At 47.5% G+C, this 14,048-nt stretch overlaps 1 protein-coding gene across 2 annotated transcripts in view; it reads left to right on the top strand.

The window, feature by feature from the left end:
• RPGRIP1 (RPGR interacting protein 1) overlaps window positions 1–14,048 on the top strand; it is a 59,607-nt gene that overhangs the window by 44,936 nt on the left and 623 nt on the right. For both annotated transcript variants that reach the window (XM_083706535.1, XM_083706536.1), the window contains 9 exons: window positions 817–986; window positions 2,259–2,592; window positions 3,579–3,760; window positions 7,005–7,133; window positions 8,918–9,053; window positions 10,036–10,130; window positions 10,933–11,125; window positions 13,108–13,192; window positions 13,289–13,419. In XM_083706535.1, coding sequence (XP_083562661.1) covers window positions 817–986; window positions 2,259–2,592; window positions 3,579–3,760; window positions 7,005–7,133; window positions 8,918–9,053; window positions 10,036–10,130; window positions 10,933–11,125; window positions 13,108–13,192; window positions 13,289–13,419 — 1,455 coding nt within the window. The remainder of the gene's footprint in view (window positions 1–816; window positions 987–2,258; window positions 2,593–3,578; window positions 3,761–7,004; window positions 7,134–8,917; window positions 9,054–10,035; window positions 10,131–10,932; window positions 11,126–13,107; window positions 13,193–13,288; window positions 13,420–14,048) is intronic.

Genomic DNA, 14,048 nt, shown 5'->3' with positions numbered 1-14,048 from the left:
GATGGAGTGATTCCCCTCTAAGAAAAAGTTGCAGCGTTTGGGGGTTTTTTAGTCCAGAGACAAAGCAAGGAAGAGGTGGCATGATAGAATTTTATAAAATTGTGCATGGCATGGGTTAAGTGGATAGAGAAAAGTACCCCCCCCCCCAGCCATAACGCTAGCACTTCTGCAATGAAGCTGAATATTGGAAGATTCAGGACACATAAATTAGCGTACTTTTTCTCGCAGCACAAAGTTAAATGATGGAACAGAATACAGTGATGGCCACCAATTCATAGAGGATGAGGCTATCAGCAGCTATGGCTCTATTGTCGGACTTTGACAGCGCACACACCTCTCTTGTTTTCCAAAGCAGGTTATGTTCTTACAGAACAGGGATGGAGAACCTCCTTCCCTACATCACTTAATCATCATGCTTGAGCAGCTGGTAGTCGTGGCCGAGTGGTTAAGGCGATGGACTAGAAATCCATTGGGGTCTCCCCACGCAGGTTCGAATCCTGCCGACTACGTAATCATGCTTTTGCTTCCGAATGAGGGAGAGTGGCTCTTGGCCTTGAATCCTGCTTCAGGGTTTCCCCACATGTTCAGGGCAGCCACTGTGAAATCAGGAGGCTGGGCTAGTTGGGCTTGATCCAGGAGGCCGCTCTTAAGTTCTTGGGATGTGGGGAGTCTGTTAGGGCTGGGGGCCACAGACCCCTGCTCCCTCCCTACCCAACTCCGGCAGGCTTCTGGAGGAGGGACTGACGCCTCTCTCTTGTTATTCCCCCAATCCTTACCGCAACCTCCTGCCCACACCCTGGCACCACATAACTCCAGGTTCCAACGGCGAAGATTTCGGCATCCTGGAATACTGGGCGAGGCTTCGCTTCCCAATGGAGCAGATCCTAAGGCTCCACCGCCAGCGAACCAAAGCCTTGGGCTACCTGTCTGCGGGGGTCCAGCACGCCATGGTGGCCCATCAGGGCTGGAGGCAGGAAGAGGAGAAGGTGAGGACAGCAGAGCGGGGGGAGCTGGTGTGTACATTGCCAAATAGCTCCAGTGTTCTAGTCCTCATGAGGATGGGCGAAACGGCAATTATGTAAATATTAATCTGAGATTGAGAGGAGAGGTGATAACCATCTTTAAATATCAGGTTTATTTTCTTCTACCCATCACTGAACAGCACCTTAAGCTTTGGAAAGGGGACTAAGGAAGCCATTTTAATGAACTTGTTACCAGTTCTTTGCAAGAATCCCAGGCCAAACTGAAGATCAAGGGTCTGGAAACCAAGCTTCATGAGGAATGGTTGAGGGAACTGGGCATGTTTAGCCTGGATAAGAGGAGACTGAGAGGAGATATGGTAGCCATCTTCAAATATCTCAAGAGTTGTCGCAGAGAGGATGGAACGAGCTTGCTTTCTCCTGGAGGGTAGGACTCGAACCAATGACTTCAAGTTCCAAAAAAGGAGATTCTGACTCAACATCAGGAAGAACTTTCTGACAGTAAGAGTTGTTTGACAGTGGAACAAACTCCCTGGCGAAGTTGTGGGCTCTCCTTCTTTGGAGGCTTTTAAGCAGAGGTTGGGTGGCCATCTGCCCTGGATGCTTTAGCTGAGATTCCTGCATTGCAGGGGGTTAGACTAGATGACCCTCGGGGTCCCTCCCAACTCTACAATTCTATGATTCTAAGATGTGACGTCTGTTCCTCCATCCCCACCAAAGGCTCAAGGTGGGTAGGGGCACTGAAGAAATGAACCGCAATAAGTAGATCCAAACGCATTGTGGGAGTTATCTGAAGGGCCCCAGGCTCCCTACGTTGCTTTTTCACTCTTCCATCATCACCCTGAGACCTGAAGGAGTGTCTCCACCCCCATCGTTCTGCCCGGACACTGAGGTCCAGCACTGAGGGCCTTCTGGCGGTTCCTTTCATGCGAGAAGTAAGGTTGCAGGGAACCAGGCAGAGGGCCTTCTTGGTGGTGGCACCCACCCTGTGGAACACCCTCCCATCAGATGTCAAGGAAATGAACAGCTATCTGACTTTTAGAAGACTCCTGAAGGCAGTCCTGTATCGGGAAATTGTTATTGTTTGGTGTTTTATGGTGTTTTTAATATTCTGTTGGGAACTGCCCAGAATGGCTGGGGACAACCTAGCCAGATGGGTGGGATATGTATGTATGTATGCATGCATGTATGTATAAATAAATAAATTATTAAATTATTATTATTATTATTTATTTATTTATTTATTTATTACCCTGTCCTCTTTTTCCCTTGTAGCAGGCCCTGGGAGCAGGCTGGAACGAGGTTTGTGTGCAGATCGAAAGCTGCTCCAGCTTGCGCAGTCGTTGGTTGGGCTCTCAGCCCAGCCCCTACGCCATGTACCAGTTCTTCACCTTCCCGGACCACGACACCATCACCATCCCTTCGAGCAACAACCCCCACTTTGGGGACGCCCAGAACTTCGCTCTGCGCATCACGCCTGAACTGCACCATTACTTGCTCCGGGACAGCCTGCAGGTTTATGTGTTCGACGACGAAGACGAGGAAGCAGGCAGCTACCTGGGAAAGGCCCAGATCCCACTGGTGCCCCTGGCACAAGGGCGTAGTGTCGCAGGTGAGATGGGCATATCTCGGGGTGGAGAGATTTCTCTCGGGCTGCAGGTGCATGATCCATTTAAGGCGCGTTTCAAGCACATGTCTTCCTCCCAAAGAAGCCTGGAAACTGTAGTTTTCCCCTCACAGAGCTGCAATCCCCAGCACCCTTAGCAAACTGCAGGTCACATGATTCTTTGGGGGGAAGTTGCGTGCTTTAAATGAACTTTCTGTGTATGATGTGGATGCTGCCACAATTTCTCATTTCACATAAATATTATCTCTCTATATATATAAATAAATAAAGGAAAGTGTGGCAGTTTTTATTTATACTTTTCAAGTTTATACATTTCATTAGCTTTACAATCAATTTAACATTTCAAAATTTGACTTCCCCCTCTTTCTGCAGTTCCTTAATTTTTTTTAAAAAAAATATCTTCTGCATATCCAAATTCATTTAACTTGCTCATTTAATTATCTACTGTAAATATATACTCTTTTGAAACTGTATTTTATTACAATAATCCTGCTAATGTTTTTATCTGTTTACATTTTTGCAAGGAATTCCCCCCGATATAATGCATTTCTGTATGTCATTTTCACTACGATGGGCATCTTTCTACACATTTTTTTTTTTTGGCTGTTGTAGTGGTTTTAGAGTGTTGAATTATGACGTGGAAGACCTGTGTTCAAATCTACACTCAGCCCTGAAGCTCACTGGGTGACTTGGGCCAGTCTATCTCTCAGCCTAATCGACCTCACAGGGTTGTTGGGAGGATAAAACAAGGAGGAAGGGAAATAATGTATGCCACCCTCAGCTCCTTAGAGAAAAGGTGGGAGAGGGTTTTCAGTAGCTAAATAAATAAATTGGCTGCCTTATTGTGGAAACTGCACATTTTAAAGTCATCGGTATCAAACCTGGGTTGCATCATCGTTCAGTGTGACAAAATCATTTCAGCTGAGACCCAAACACAAACCACCTGTGTCGACTCTTCCTCCCTCCTGCAGGAGATTTTGTCCTTATGGATCCAGCAGGGAAACCCAGTGGCTCCATCTGCCTACGACTGGAGTGGAAGCTCCTTTACATGCCCCCGGAGGACTTCAGCCACCAGGCGTCCGCCGACTGGGAGCAACAGCGGCGATCTTTAGAGATGCAGATCGAGGAAGAGAAAGCCGAGCTGCAAAGCCGGGTATGTAAAGTCAGAGTCAAGGGTCAGACTTGGCTGCCACACTTTGCAGCCCCCTTGGCTGTCGCAGAGCAAGCAGGCCAGTAAACCACACAGTCCGAAGATGGAGTTACCTCTCGATTAGCAAAAGCCCGGTCTCCACCATCTTGGCTGAGTGTCAGACCTAGTGAGATCAGCTGAGGAACATTAAAGGTCCCCACCTCCCCACAGCTGTCTATGTCTCCTCCACTCTAGGGCTTTTCCTGTCTAAAGTCTGTTTTGGAGGCCTATTCCAGCCCCCCAGCTGTTTTAACATATTTTGTTGCATTGTGCAAAATATGAGCAAGCCAGGGGTGAATTGATACTACCCTTGCTGGTACCTTTCCCGGGAAAATCAGAGGCTCACTATATGTCAGGTTCCTATTGGAAGACCAGACAAATGCTAGAACATTAGCAGTGGCAAAGTTTTTATCGGTGGTTGCAAGAACAAATGATCCCTATATTCTGCACAAAATGCTTGTTTAACCTGGAGGTAGGCTGTATGAATTGTGTATTGCTTTGTAATGACCCTGTGGCAGTTTATTTATTGGGGTCAAATCTCAACAACTTTGGCCGGCCCTCACGCATGTTCACTTCATCAAATCTGGCCCTCTTTGAAAAAAGTTTGGGCACCCCTGTCTTAAGCAATCGGAGACTGTGTCTGTATGCAGCCAGTCTATCCTCTGCTCTCTTCATGCCTCTCCTGGTTCTAGGAAATTGGAAAAGGGGAGCTTGTTGCAGAAGGAGGGGGAGACACCCATGCCTATTCACCAGCCAGGCTCATCTCTGCCTCTTGGCCTCCCTCCTCCCCTGCTTCAGATTTTCCCTCTGACTTTGAACTTCCCTCTGCCATAGACTCTCCCCAGGACTCACCAAGCCCTGTTATCTCTTCAGCTTTGACGCTTTGTTTGACGCTTCTTCCCAGCTTTTTCTCTTTGACCACTCTTTGTCGTCCTACCACCAATCCCCTGGGTCTGAGCTGTCTTCCCTTGGGGCTTCATCAGCTGGTTCCTCCGCATCCGACTACGGCAGCTAATGATAGGTGGACCCAACTACAGTGGTACCTCAGGTTACATAAGCTTCAGGTTACATACGCTTCAGGTTACAGACTCCGCTAACCCAGAAATATTACCTCAGGTTAAGAACTTTGCTTCAGGATGAGAACAGAAATCGCATGGCAGCGGTGCAACGGCAGCGGGAGGCCCTATTAGCTAAAGTGGTGCTTCAGGTTAAGAACAGTTTCAGGTTAAGAACGGACCTCTGGAACGAATTAAGTACTTAACCCGAGGTACCACTGTACTAATTTTGTCGTCACCTGCCTCCCTGCTGAGTTCCACAAGGACAACGCTGAGACTAAGGAAGAGCAGACTTTATAGCCAGGGCCATAAATAGCTGGTTATAAGGCAGGCAGAGGGATCTGGCTGAGGGCAGACTAAGGTTGATGGGCCAGCACCCTAATGCTGCTTAAGGATCTTTGTAGCGGCCTCACCCTGGTTGGGCCATAAGTGTTCATCTGCAGGCATAGGCAAACTCCAGCCCTCCAGATGTTTGGGACTACAATTCCCATCATCCCTGACCACTGGTCCTGTTAGCTAGGGATGATGGGAATTGTAGTCCCAACCATCTGAAGGGCCTGAGTTTGCCTATGCCTGATACAGCAAGGAAGAGGCTGTGTCAAGGCTTGAGGCAGCCAAGTGGAAATACCCTTACAATCTCAGTTCCTTTTAACAAAACAAACTTATGAAGAGGCTTCCCGCCGTCCTCTCTACTTCTGCCATTCAGGCTTTGCATGTCATTTATTGTGTCAGGATGGCCGAGCGGTCTAAGGCGCTGCATTCAAGCCGCAGTCCCCTCTGGAGGCGAGGGTTCGAATCCTACTCCTGGCAAATAGTTGTTTGTTTTCAAATTTTCCACACATACAAGAAGAAAGGAAAAACATCAAAAATAAAAGATGAGCTTATCTAACATTGTATATTCTTAGACTGGCATAATCATTAGTGTACATAATAAAATTGTTGCGAAATCTAAGATAACTATATAAATACAAATATGTAAATATGATAACGTTATCAAGCATAAACGAAAAAAGATAGGGAGAGAGAGAAAAGATGAAAGGAAAAAAGAGAAAGAGAAAAGAAAGGAAAAAAGAAAACAGCAAAACCAAAAAATAAGAGGGTTAGAAATCTACCGGGGTCTCGTCTCCCTGCACAGGCCTGCAGCTCAGTGGCAGCGCCCTCGGTATTTGGAAAAGACTCCCAAAGCATATGTCTTCACTGCCAAGCCAAAAAATAAAGTGGAACATAAAACAGTGGCATGAAAAGTTACAGGGTTTCCCTGCAGGAACCTACAGGGCATGCACTGATTGGAAACGAAGCAGTACGTCCACCTTGAACCGTTTGCAGGTAGGAACAGTACTTTTGAGTGGAAACCTGATACCATCATGCGCAGAAATAATCGTGACTGCACAATGAAAAGGATGCCTGGAGAGGACCACGGACTGGCAGTGACTCTCCAGAGCTTCAAACAAAACCTTTTCATAGCCCTAATGGCTGGGGATTACAGCTGGCGACACCCATCTCCTGCCAACAGTGTTTTGGTTTTTTAAAAATTAAATAAAACCCTGCAAGACGAGTGCTGGGAAAACTGTGTACTCATTGGCACTATACATTTAAAGCCCTCTTTTGCCACTTTCAATGCTCCTGGCTTCCCTCAAAGGATTCTGGGAGCTGTAGTTTAAGGGTGCCGATAGATGTTAGGACACCCCCACCACCAGTCCCCTCACAGAGCTGCAATACCCATAGTCGTTTAACAGTCAAACCTGCTCCCTTTCCTGCAACCTCAAAATCTACCACCTGAGTGGATCCATTGCACTTCCTTCCCTAACGGTAGGGCCTGCCCTGGCAGTGGAGAGAGAATACCAAGCTGACTGCTGGCTTCTCTCTCTTTTTTAAACAAAAAACAACAACAGACAATAATCACAGATCTCTTGTGTGTCATTGTTGCAGTAGATGAGTGGAAAGGAGCAGTAAGCGTTAAAATCAGACAAACATTTTAAGTAAAACAACTTTCTGATACGGCCCCTCCACAAAACCCAGGATGGGCAGTTGGAGATCATGAACTCTTTGAGATAACTATTTATGAAAGTTAAGAATGGAAACCAGAGGGTGCCAGATGACTTAGTTATAGGCTGGTCCCTCACTTACTTCTGGCTTCTCTTATGCCTGTTCAGGTCTCCCGAGAAAGTGGTAGTGAGCGTCTGCCTTCCAGTCTCCAAAGGAAAAAGCCACGTCTCTGTACGTCCGAGGCGGAGAAACGCATTCGGAAACATGCCAGGCCAGAAAATGGAGCCATCCAGCAGGTGAGAGATGAAGACTTTGGCCCCGAGTACACTATACATTTAAAGCACTCTTATACCACTTCAAACAGCCATTGGCTTTCTCCCAAAGGATTCTGGGAGCTGTTGTTTGCTAAAGGTACTGAAAATTCTTGTTGTTGTTTAGTCGTTTAGTCGTCTCCAACTCTTCATGACCCCATGGACCAGAGCATGCCAGGCACTCCTGTCTTCCACTGCCTCCCGCAGTTTGGTCAGACTCATGCTGGTAGCTTCGAAAACACTGTCGAACCACCTCATCCTCTGTCATCCCCTTCTCCTTGTGCCCTCCATCTTTCCCAACATCAGGGTCTATTCCAGGGAGTCTTCTCTTCTCATGAGGTGGCCAAAGTATTGGAGCCTCAGCTTCACGATCTGTCCTTCCAGTGAGCACTCAGGGCTGATTTCCTTCAGAATGGATCGGTTTGATCTTCTTGCAGTCCATGGGACTCTCAAGAGTCTTCTCCAGCACCATAATTCAAAAGCATCAATTCTTTGGCAATCAGCCTTCTTTATGGTTCAGCTCTCACTTCCATACATCACTACTGGGAAAACCATAGCTTTAACTATACGGACCTTTGTTGGCAATGTGATGTCTCTGCTTTTTAAAATGCTGTCTAGGTTTGTCATCACTTTTCTCCCAAGAGACAGGTGTCGTTTAATTTTGTGACTGCTGTCACCATCTGCAGTGATTATGGAGCCCAAGAAAGTAAAATCTCTCACTGCCTCCATTTCTTCCCCTTCTATTTGCCAGGAGGTGATGGGACCAGTGGTCATGATCTTGGTTTTTTTGATGTTGAGCTTCAGACCATATTTTGCGCTCTCCTCTTTCACCCTCATTAAGAGGTTCTTTAATTCCTCCTCACTTTCTGCCATCAAGGTTGTGTCATCTGCATATCTGAGATTGTTGATATTTCTTCCAGCAATCTTAATTCTGGCTTGGGATTCATCCAGTCCAGCCTTTTGTATGATGAATTCTGCATATAAGTTAAATAAACAGGGAGACAATGTACAGCCTTGTCGTACTCTTTTCGAACCAATTAGTTGTTCCATATCCAGTTCTAACTGTAGCTTCTTGTCCCACATAGAGATTTCTCAGGATACAGATGAGGTGATCAGGCACTCCCATTTCTTTAAGAACTTGCCATAGTTTGCTGTGGTCGACACAGTCAAAGGCTTTTGCGTAGTCAATGAAGCAGAAGTAGACGTTTTTCTGGAACTCTCCAGCTTTTTCCATAATCCAGTGCATGTTTGCAATTTGGTCTCTGGTTCCTCTGCCCCTTCGAAATCCAGCTTGCACTTCTGGGAGTTCTCGGTCCACATACTGTTTAAGCCTGCCTTGTAGAATTTTAAGTATAACCTTGCTAGCGTGTGAAATGAGCGCAGTTGTGCAGTAGTTGGAGCATTCTTTGGCACTGCCCTTCCCCTCTTCCTCTTGGGGCGCTACAATGCCCAGAGTGGTTTTAAAAATCAATCCCCCTTCCCTTTGCTGATGGTCACGTGTATAGCTTTGTTGTTTTTATAGTTTTTTGATGTGCATGGTGCTTAAAGTGCAAGAGAACAAGTCCCTTGCCCTTGCAATCCATAAGGACTCATACACACTTCCACATTTAGAAGAAGCTAAATTATGGAGAATGTTCAGACCCTCCATACGAAAGCAGATTTGTATACTTGCTTATTTAACACCAGTGTTTCTGTTAGAAATCAGAGGTGAAGCCCGGTTGCTGTGCTGTTCTCAGACCCTGACCTCGGTGGGGCTTGTGTCTGCACAGGTGACCCTGGAAGGAGTACGAGAGGAAGAGGAGCACAAGGCGGCAGCAGCGGAAGAAGAGATGACAACCGCAAGTCGCCAGGAATCGGAAGGGAAATCAAGCCCACCGGCTGAAGCAGCCATGCTGAGTGACAATGGTACTTTCATGGAAGGCTTACAATCAGTAGCTTTCTACTTGCTGCTGGACTCCAACTCCCATCAGCCCCAGCCGGCATGGCCAATGGTCAGGGATGATGGGAGATGGAGTCTAGTAACAGCTGGAAGATGCAACATTGTCTCTTTCTGTTATGGGTGGTGTCAGGCTACTGTTGCCCCTGGAGCAATGAAACAAAATACGAGGTGCGACCAGAAAGTTCGGTGAATGGTCACAGAAATCAGACAGCGAGAAATATTCGAACATACAATCGGCACTGGTAACCCACAAAATGCTCACAGTTGTGTATGGAGATGAAGCTGCAACTTGACAGACAATGTATGACTGGTTTAAGTGTTTCCGCGAAGGGTAGCCAACCGTCAATGATGGCCCTCAATCTGGCAGACCGTCGAGAATGGCAGCAAATGTTGGCAGAGTTTGTGAGTTATTGATGTGGGATCGCCGTTTGTCTGTCTGAATGATGGCGGAAGAATTGCATATTTCCTGTGAAATCGTTACTGAGGGTACTGAGTTGTTCCACCCTCCATATTCTCCCGATCTGGGGCCCCATCGGATTTCTTTCTTTTTCCAAAACTGAAATCTGCACTGAAAGGGCAGATTTTCCAACATTTCACACGTCCAAGCTGCTGTGATGAGGGAACTGAAAGCAATATGAAAAGAGGACTTCTCCAGAAGTTTCCAACAGTTCTCTGAATATTGTCAACAGTGCCTTGTATCAAAGGGGGCCTACTTTGAAGGCCTGCAAGGCATGTATGTTCAAATATTTCTCGCCGTCTGATTTCTGTGACGATTCAACTGAAGTTTCCAGTCACACCTTGTAAATATTAGAACCAAGTCTAAGATCAGTTGTGGCATAAGACTAGGTCTCGTTTTGCCACATTGCAGGGCAGTGAGATTGTAACAGGAGTGGGGAATAAATAAGGAGGCTGTCTCTCACGTAGCTGTCTCTTGAATCTTGCCTCTAGCCTCAGAGAGACCAGATACTTCCAGTGAAGCCCAGACCACAGAGAGCGATGAAGTGGTGGTGCAATCTTCTAGGCTCCAGGAGTCTCTGGGACTGGTGGGTACTGGATTTTCTAAGCTAGTAGGGCGCGTGTTGAAAACATTGACCAAATACAATTTGTGGTGGGCTTATTCAATGCTGTATGTAGTACGTGGCGCTGTGGGTTAAACCACAGACCCTAGGACTTGCCAATCAGAAGGTCAGTGGTTCGAATCCCCGCAATGGGGTGAGCTCCCGTTGCTCGATCCCTGCTCCTGCCAACCTAGCAGTTCGAAAGCATGTCAAAGTGCAAGTAGATAAATAGGTACTGCTCCGGTGGGAAGGTAAACGGCGTTTCTGTGCGCTGCTCTGGTTCACCAGAAGCAGCTTAGTCATGCTGGCCACATGATCCGGAAGCTGTATGCTGGCTCCCTCAGCCAAGAAAGCAAAATGAGCGCTGCAACCCCAGAGTTATCCATGACTGGACCTAATGGTCAGGGGTCCCTTTACCTATTCAATGCTGTATGTAGTACATGGGTCATGATGTGCCAAGGGGGTCGTCCCTGGGCCCCACAGGGTCTCATGCCAACTGCTGGAATGAGGCATGACAGAAGTCTTATTACATTTTTTTCACCTTAATTACAGTGCGGGAACGATTGCATTTTGATATCGGGTGATAGGTAGGTAGAGTCACACATCTGATAAACATAGCCATGTGGATGTAAAGATATGGATCTGACCCACCCGCCTTCCTGATCCAGTTCCCCATCTCTCTCTTCTCTGTGAGCATCATTCTACTCAACTGATTTGCCTCTTGGTAAGCAAAGGTTTTTGCAAAGGTTTTATTCCGTTCCTATTCCTCTCCCAACTTAACCAGCAGCCTTCAGACAGGATCCGCGTGGAGATCATCTCCCTGAGCCTACACCCAGACAGCCCACCCATTGCTGACGAAAACATCCAGCAGCTGTATGTGGAGTATCGCTTCCCTGGCCTGCTGCTGGAGGAAACCGAGACCCCCTTCTCTTTGCGGAAGCCCCAAGAAAACCAGGAAATCTACTTCCACTTCAGCAAAGGTGAGGAGGCGTGTGTCTGGTTCCCTTGATGCAGAAGGAAACCATGATCTAGGGAAAGAAAAACCCATAAACTTGTAAGAGTTGGTATGGTCTACAAGGCTCCCTGCTATATTGCCAAACTTACATGCCTCTAGGCCAGGGTGAGGAATTTCAAGCCTGGGGGCCGAATGTAACCCCCCCTCCAAGCCACACCCCTTGCTGCCTCTGACTTCACAATTCTCCTTGAGTATTTTTGCCTGGCTGGAATATGCCCTTGAACTCCCAGGCTTCTTACCTGCCGGGCTGGAGTTGAGAGAGAAGTGTGCAACTCCTGTAGCAAATGTAAAAAATAATAATAATCACACCTCTTGCTCCGCCCACTTTTGTATGTAGCCCCACCCAGGAGTGAATGTTGCCCTCGGGCAGAGAAAGGGTCTATACCAGTGTTTCCCAAACCTGCGCCTCCAGCTGTTTTTGGACTACAACTCCCATCATGCCTAGCCAGCAGGACCAGTGGTCAGGGAAGATGGGGATTGTAGTCCAAACACAGCTGTAGACCCAAGTTTGGGAAACACTCATCTAGTAGCGTGGAACATTTTACAAAAGACCATTGAGGGCCACACTCCATCCAAGATGACCTCTTGGGGGCCACATTATTAAATTTGTATTCCACCCTATACCCATAGATCTTAGTGGGGTTCACAACGCACAGCAGCCCCCATTTCTTCTCCCACCCCCACCACATGAAATTCAGCTGCCCAATCCTTGTCTAGGTCCTACCACCTGTTTATATCAGAACCTAGTTCCCTCTACTGCTTTCGGGTACAATGCTCAATAGCACCATCTAGTGTGCATCTGAAGGGCTCCATGCTAATTTATGCACTACCTTACTCCCAAGAGTGGGGTTCACAATTCCCTTCCACCACCAAAACCTACCCAATTTTATCCCCACCGTAAAAACAACCCCGTGAGGTGTGTTAGACTGCAAAAGAGACCTGCAGAAGGCTACTTTTCTGTGGCCGTTTTAGAACTCTCCTCCCAGCCCACCCCAGATGCAGCCATTATCCCATGCCAGGTCTCACCAACAAAACCACTCTAAGCTGCCTCCCCAGATTCAAAGGCCAGCATCTCCTATCTTCATTTCCATTCTTGCAGATGGCTACACCGTTGCACAACTTACGGGGATGGGGCAAGAGTCAGCTAGAATGTGTTATAAGCCACTGGCCGCCCTCCTAAATTTCTCCCCTTGGACCACTCTGAGGAACCCATGTTCCACAAGGCCTGTTTTCCAGGCATAAGGCAGGATTGAGACCACGGGATGAAGAATTTTAAACCACAGAGCCTAGGACTTGCCAATCAGAAGGTCGGCGGTTCGAATCCCCGCAACGGGGTGAGGTCCCATTGCTCGGTCCCTGCTCCTGCCAACCTAGCAGTTTGAAAGCACATCAAAGTGCAAGTAGATACCGTATTTTTCGCTCTATAACACACACCCAATCATAACACGCACGTAGTTTTTAGAGGAGGAAAATCCGTAGGCATGCCACCCGTAGGCATTCCCTCCATAACACGCACAGACATTTCCCCTTCCTTTCTAGGAGGAAAAAAGTGAGTGTTATGGTGCAAAAAATACGGTAAATAGGTACCGCTCTGGCGGGAAGGTAAATGGCATTTCCGTGCGCTGCTCTGGTTCTCCAGAAGCGGCTTAGTCATGCTGGCCACATGACCCGGAAGCTGTCCGCCTGCTCCCTCGGCCAATAAAGTGAGATGAGCGCCGCAACCCCAGAGTCGGCCACGACTGGACCTAATGGTCAGTGGTCCTTTATAGCAAAGGACTAATTCCACTGTGGAGCTCTCGTTCTGGAGAAGGCGTATTTTAGTATCGACAGCATGGTTTTTGTCGAACACGTCTGCTTTTATCTGTCTCCCTGCACTCAACATGCCAAGTGCTGTATCAGAGAGCAGCAGCGGCTCCAGTAAATGTCTTCTTGAATCTTCTACTGCAGTGATCAAAGTGGACCCAGACCCAGAGAGCCTTCAGAGGCAGCTGCTCTTTTCTATGCTGGAGGCAGAGGAGCCCCAGCATAATTGGTGAGTGTCGTGTTTCCCTTCCCCTGAAAACCCCAGGCGAAAAAGGAATGAATGATCCCAGTGCCTGTATTCATGGAGCCCTCTTCCTTGACATAGGCTGCAATTTGCAGTGGTGAGCGAACCGCTGCCAGGGACCGGAGGAGAATGCGAAGACGTCGGCTTTGCCTCCTTGGACTTGCGGGAGATTCTTCTGACAGGTCGCGATTTGCTGGAGCGAGAACTTGACGGTAAGAAGCTGGCGACTCGTGACAAAACTGAAGCATTGTCAGAAGTAGCCTTCAGAGCCCTTCCAAGTGATGTCGGACTACAACTCCCATCAGCACTAGCCACGGATGCTGGGAATTACATCCCGACATCTGGAGGGCACCAGGTTTGGGGAAGGCTGGTCTACAACTTATGCCAGCTTGCTATGCCACTTGTTCTGGACCCGCCATTTCAAACCAGCCCTAATAGCTGTAATGACAATCTCCTTTGGTTGCTGCATTTTATCGACAGTGGATTGTGCAATATTTAAAAACCAGCATTTGCAAATCTCCAAATGGGTCCAAACTTCAATGTCTAAAACTCCTGGTAGAGGACAAGGATCTAGAGATCACGCTAAGGGTGGCCAAATTCTGTGCAACTGCCATAAAACTTAGGGAACAAGCTGTTCTACCAAAATTATTAAGGTTTTAAATGACAATTTTAGGTTTTATTTAGCGATCAAGATTTAATATACAGTGGTACCTCGGGTTAAGTACTTAATTTGTTCTGGAAGTCCGTTCTTAACCTGAAACTGTTCTTAACCTGAAGCACCACTTTAGCTAATGGGGCCTCCTGCTGCTGCCGCGCCGCCGGAGCACGATTTCTGTTCTCA

This window comes from Podarcis gaigeae (assembly GCF_964106915.1).
Source record: "Podarcis gaigeae genome assembly, chromosome: 13".
Classification (NCBI taxonomy): Eukaryota; Metazoa; Chordata; class Lepidosauria; order Squamata; family Lacertidae; genus Podarcis; species Podarcis gaigeae.
Note: the sequence above shows the minus strand (reverse complement) of the source record. Positions and strands in the feature narration are given on the sequence as shown.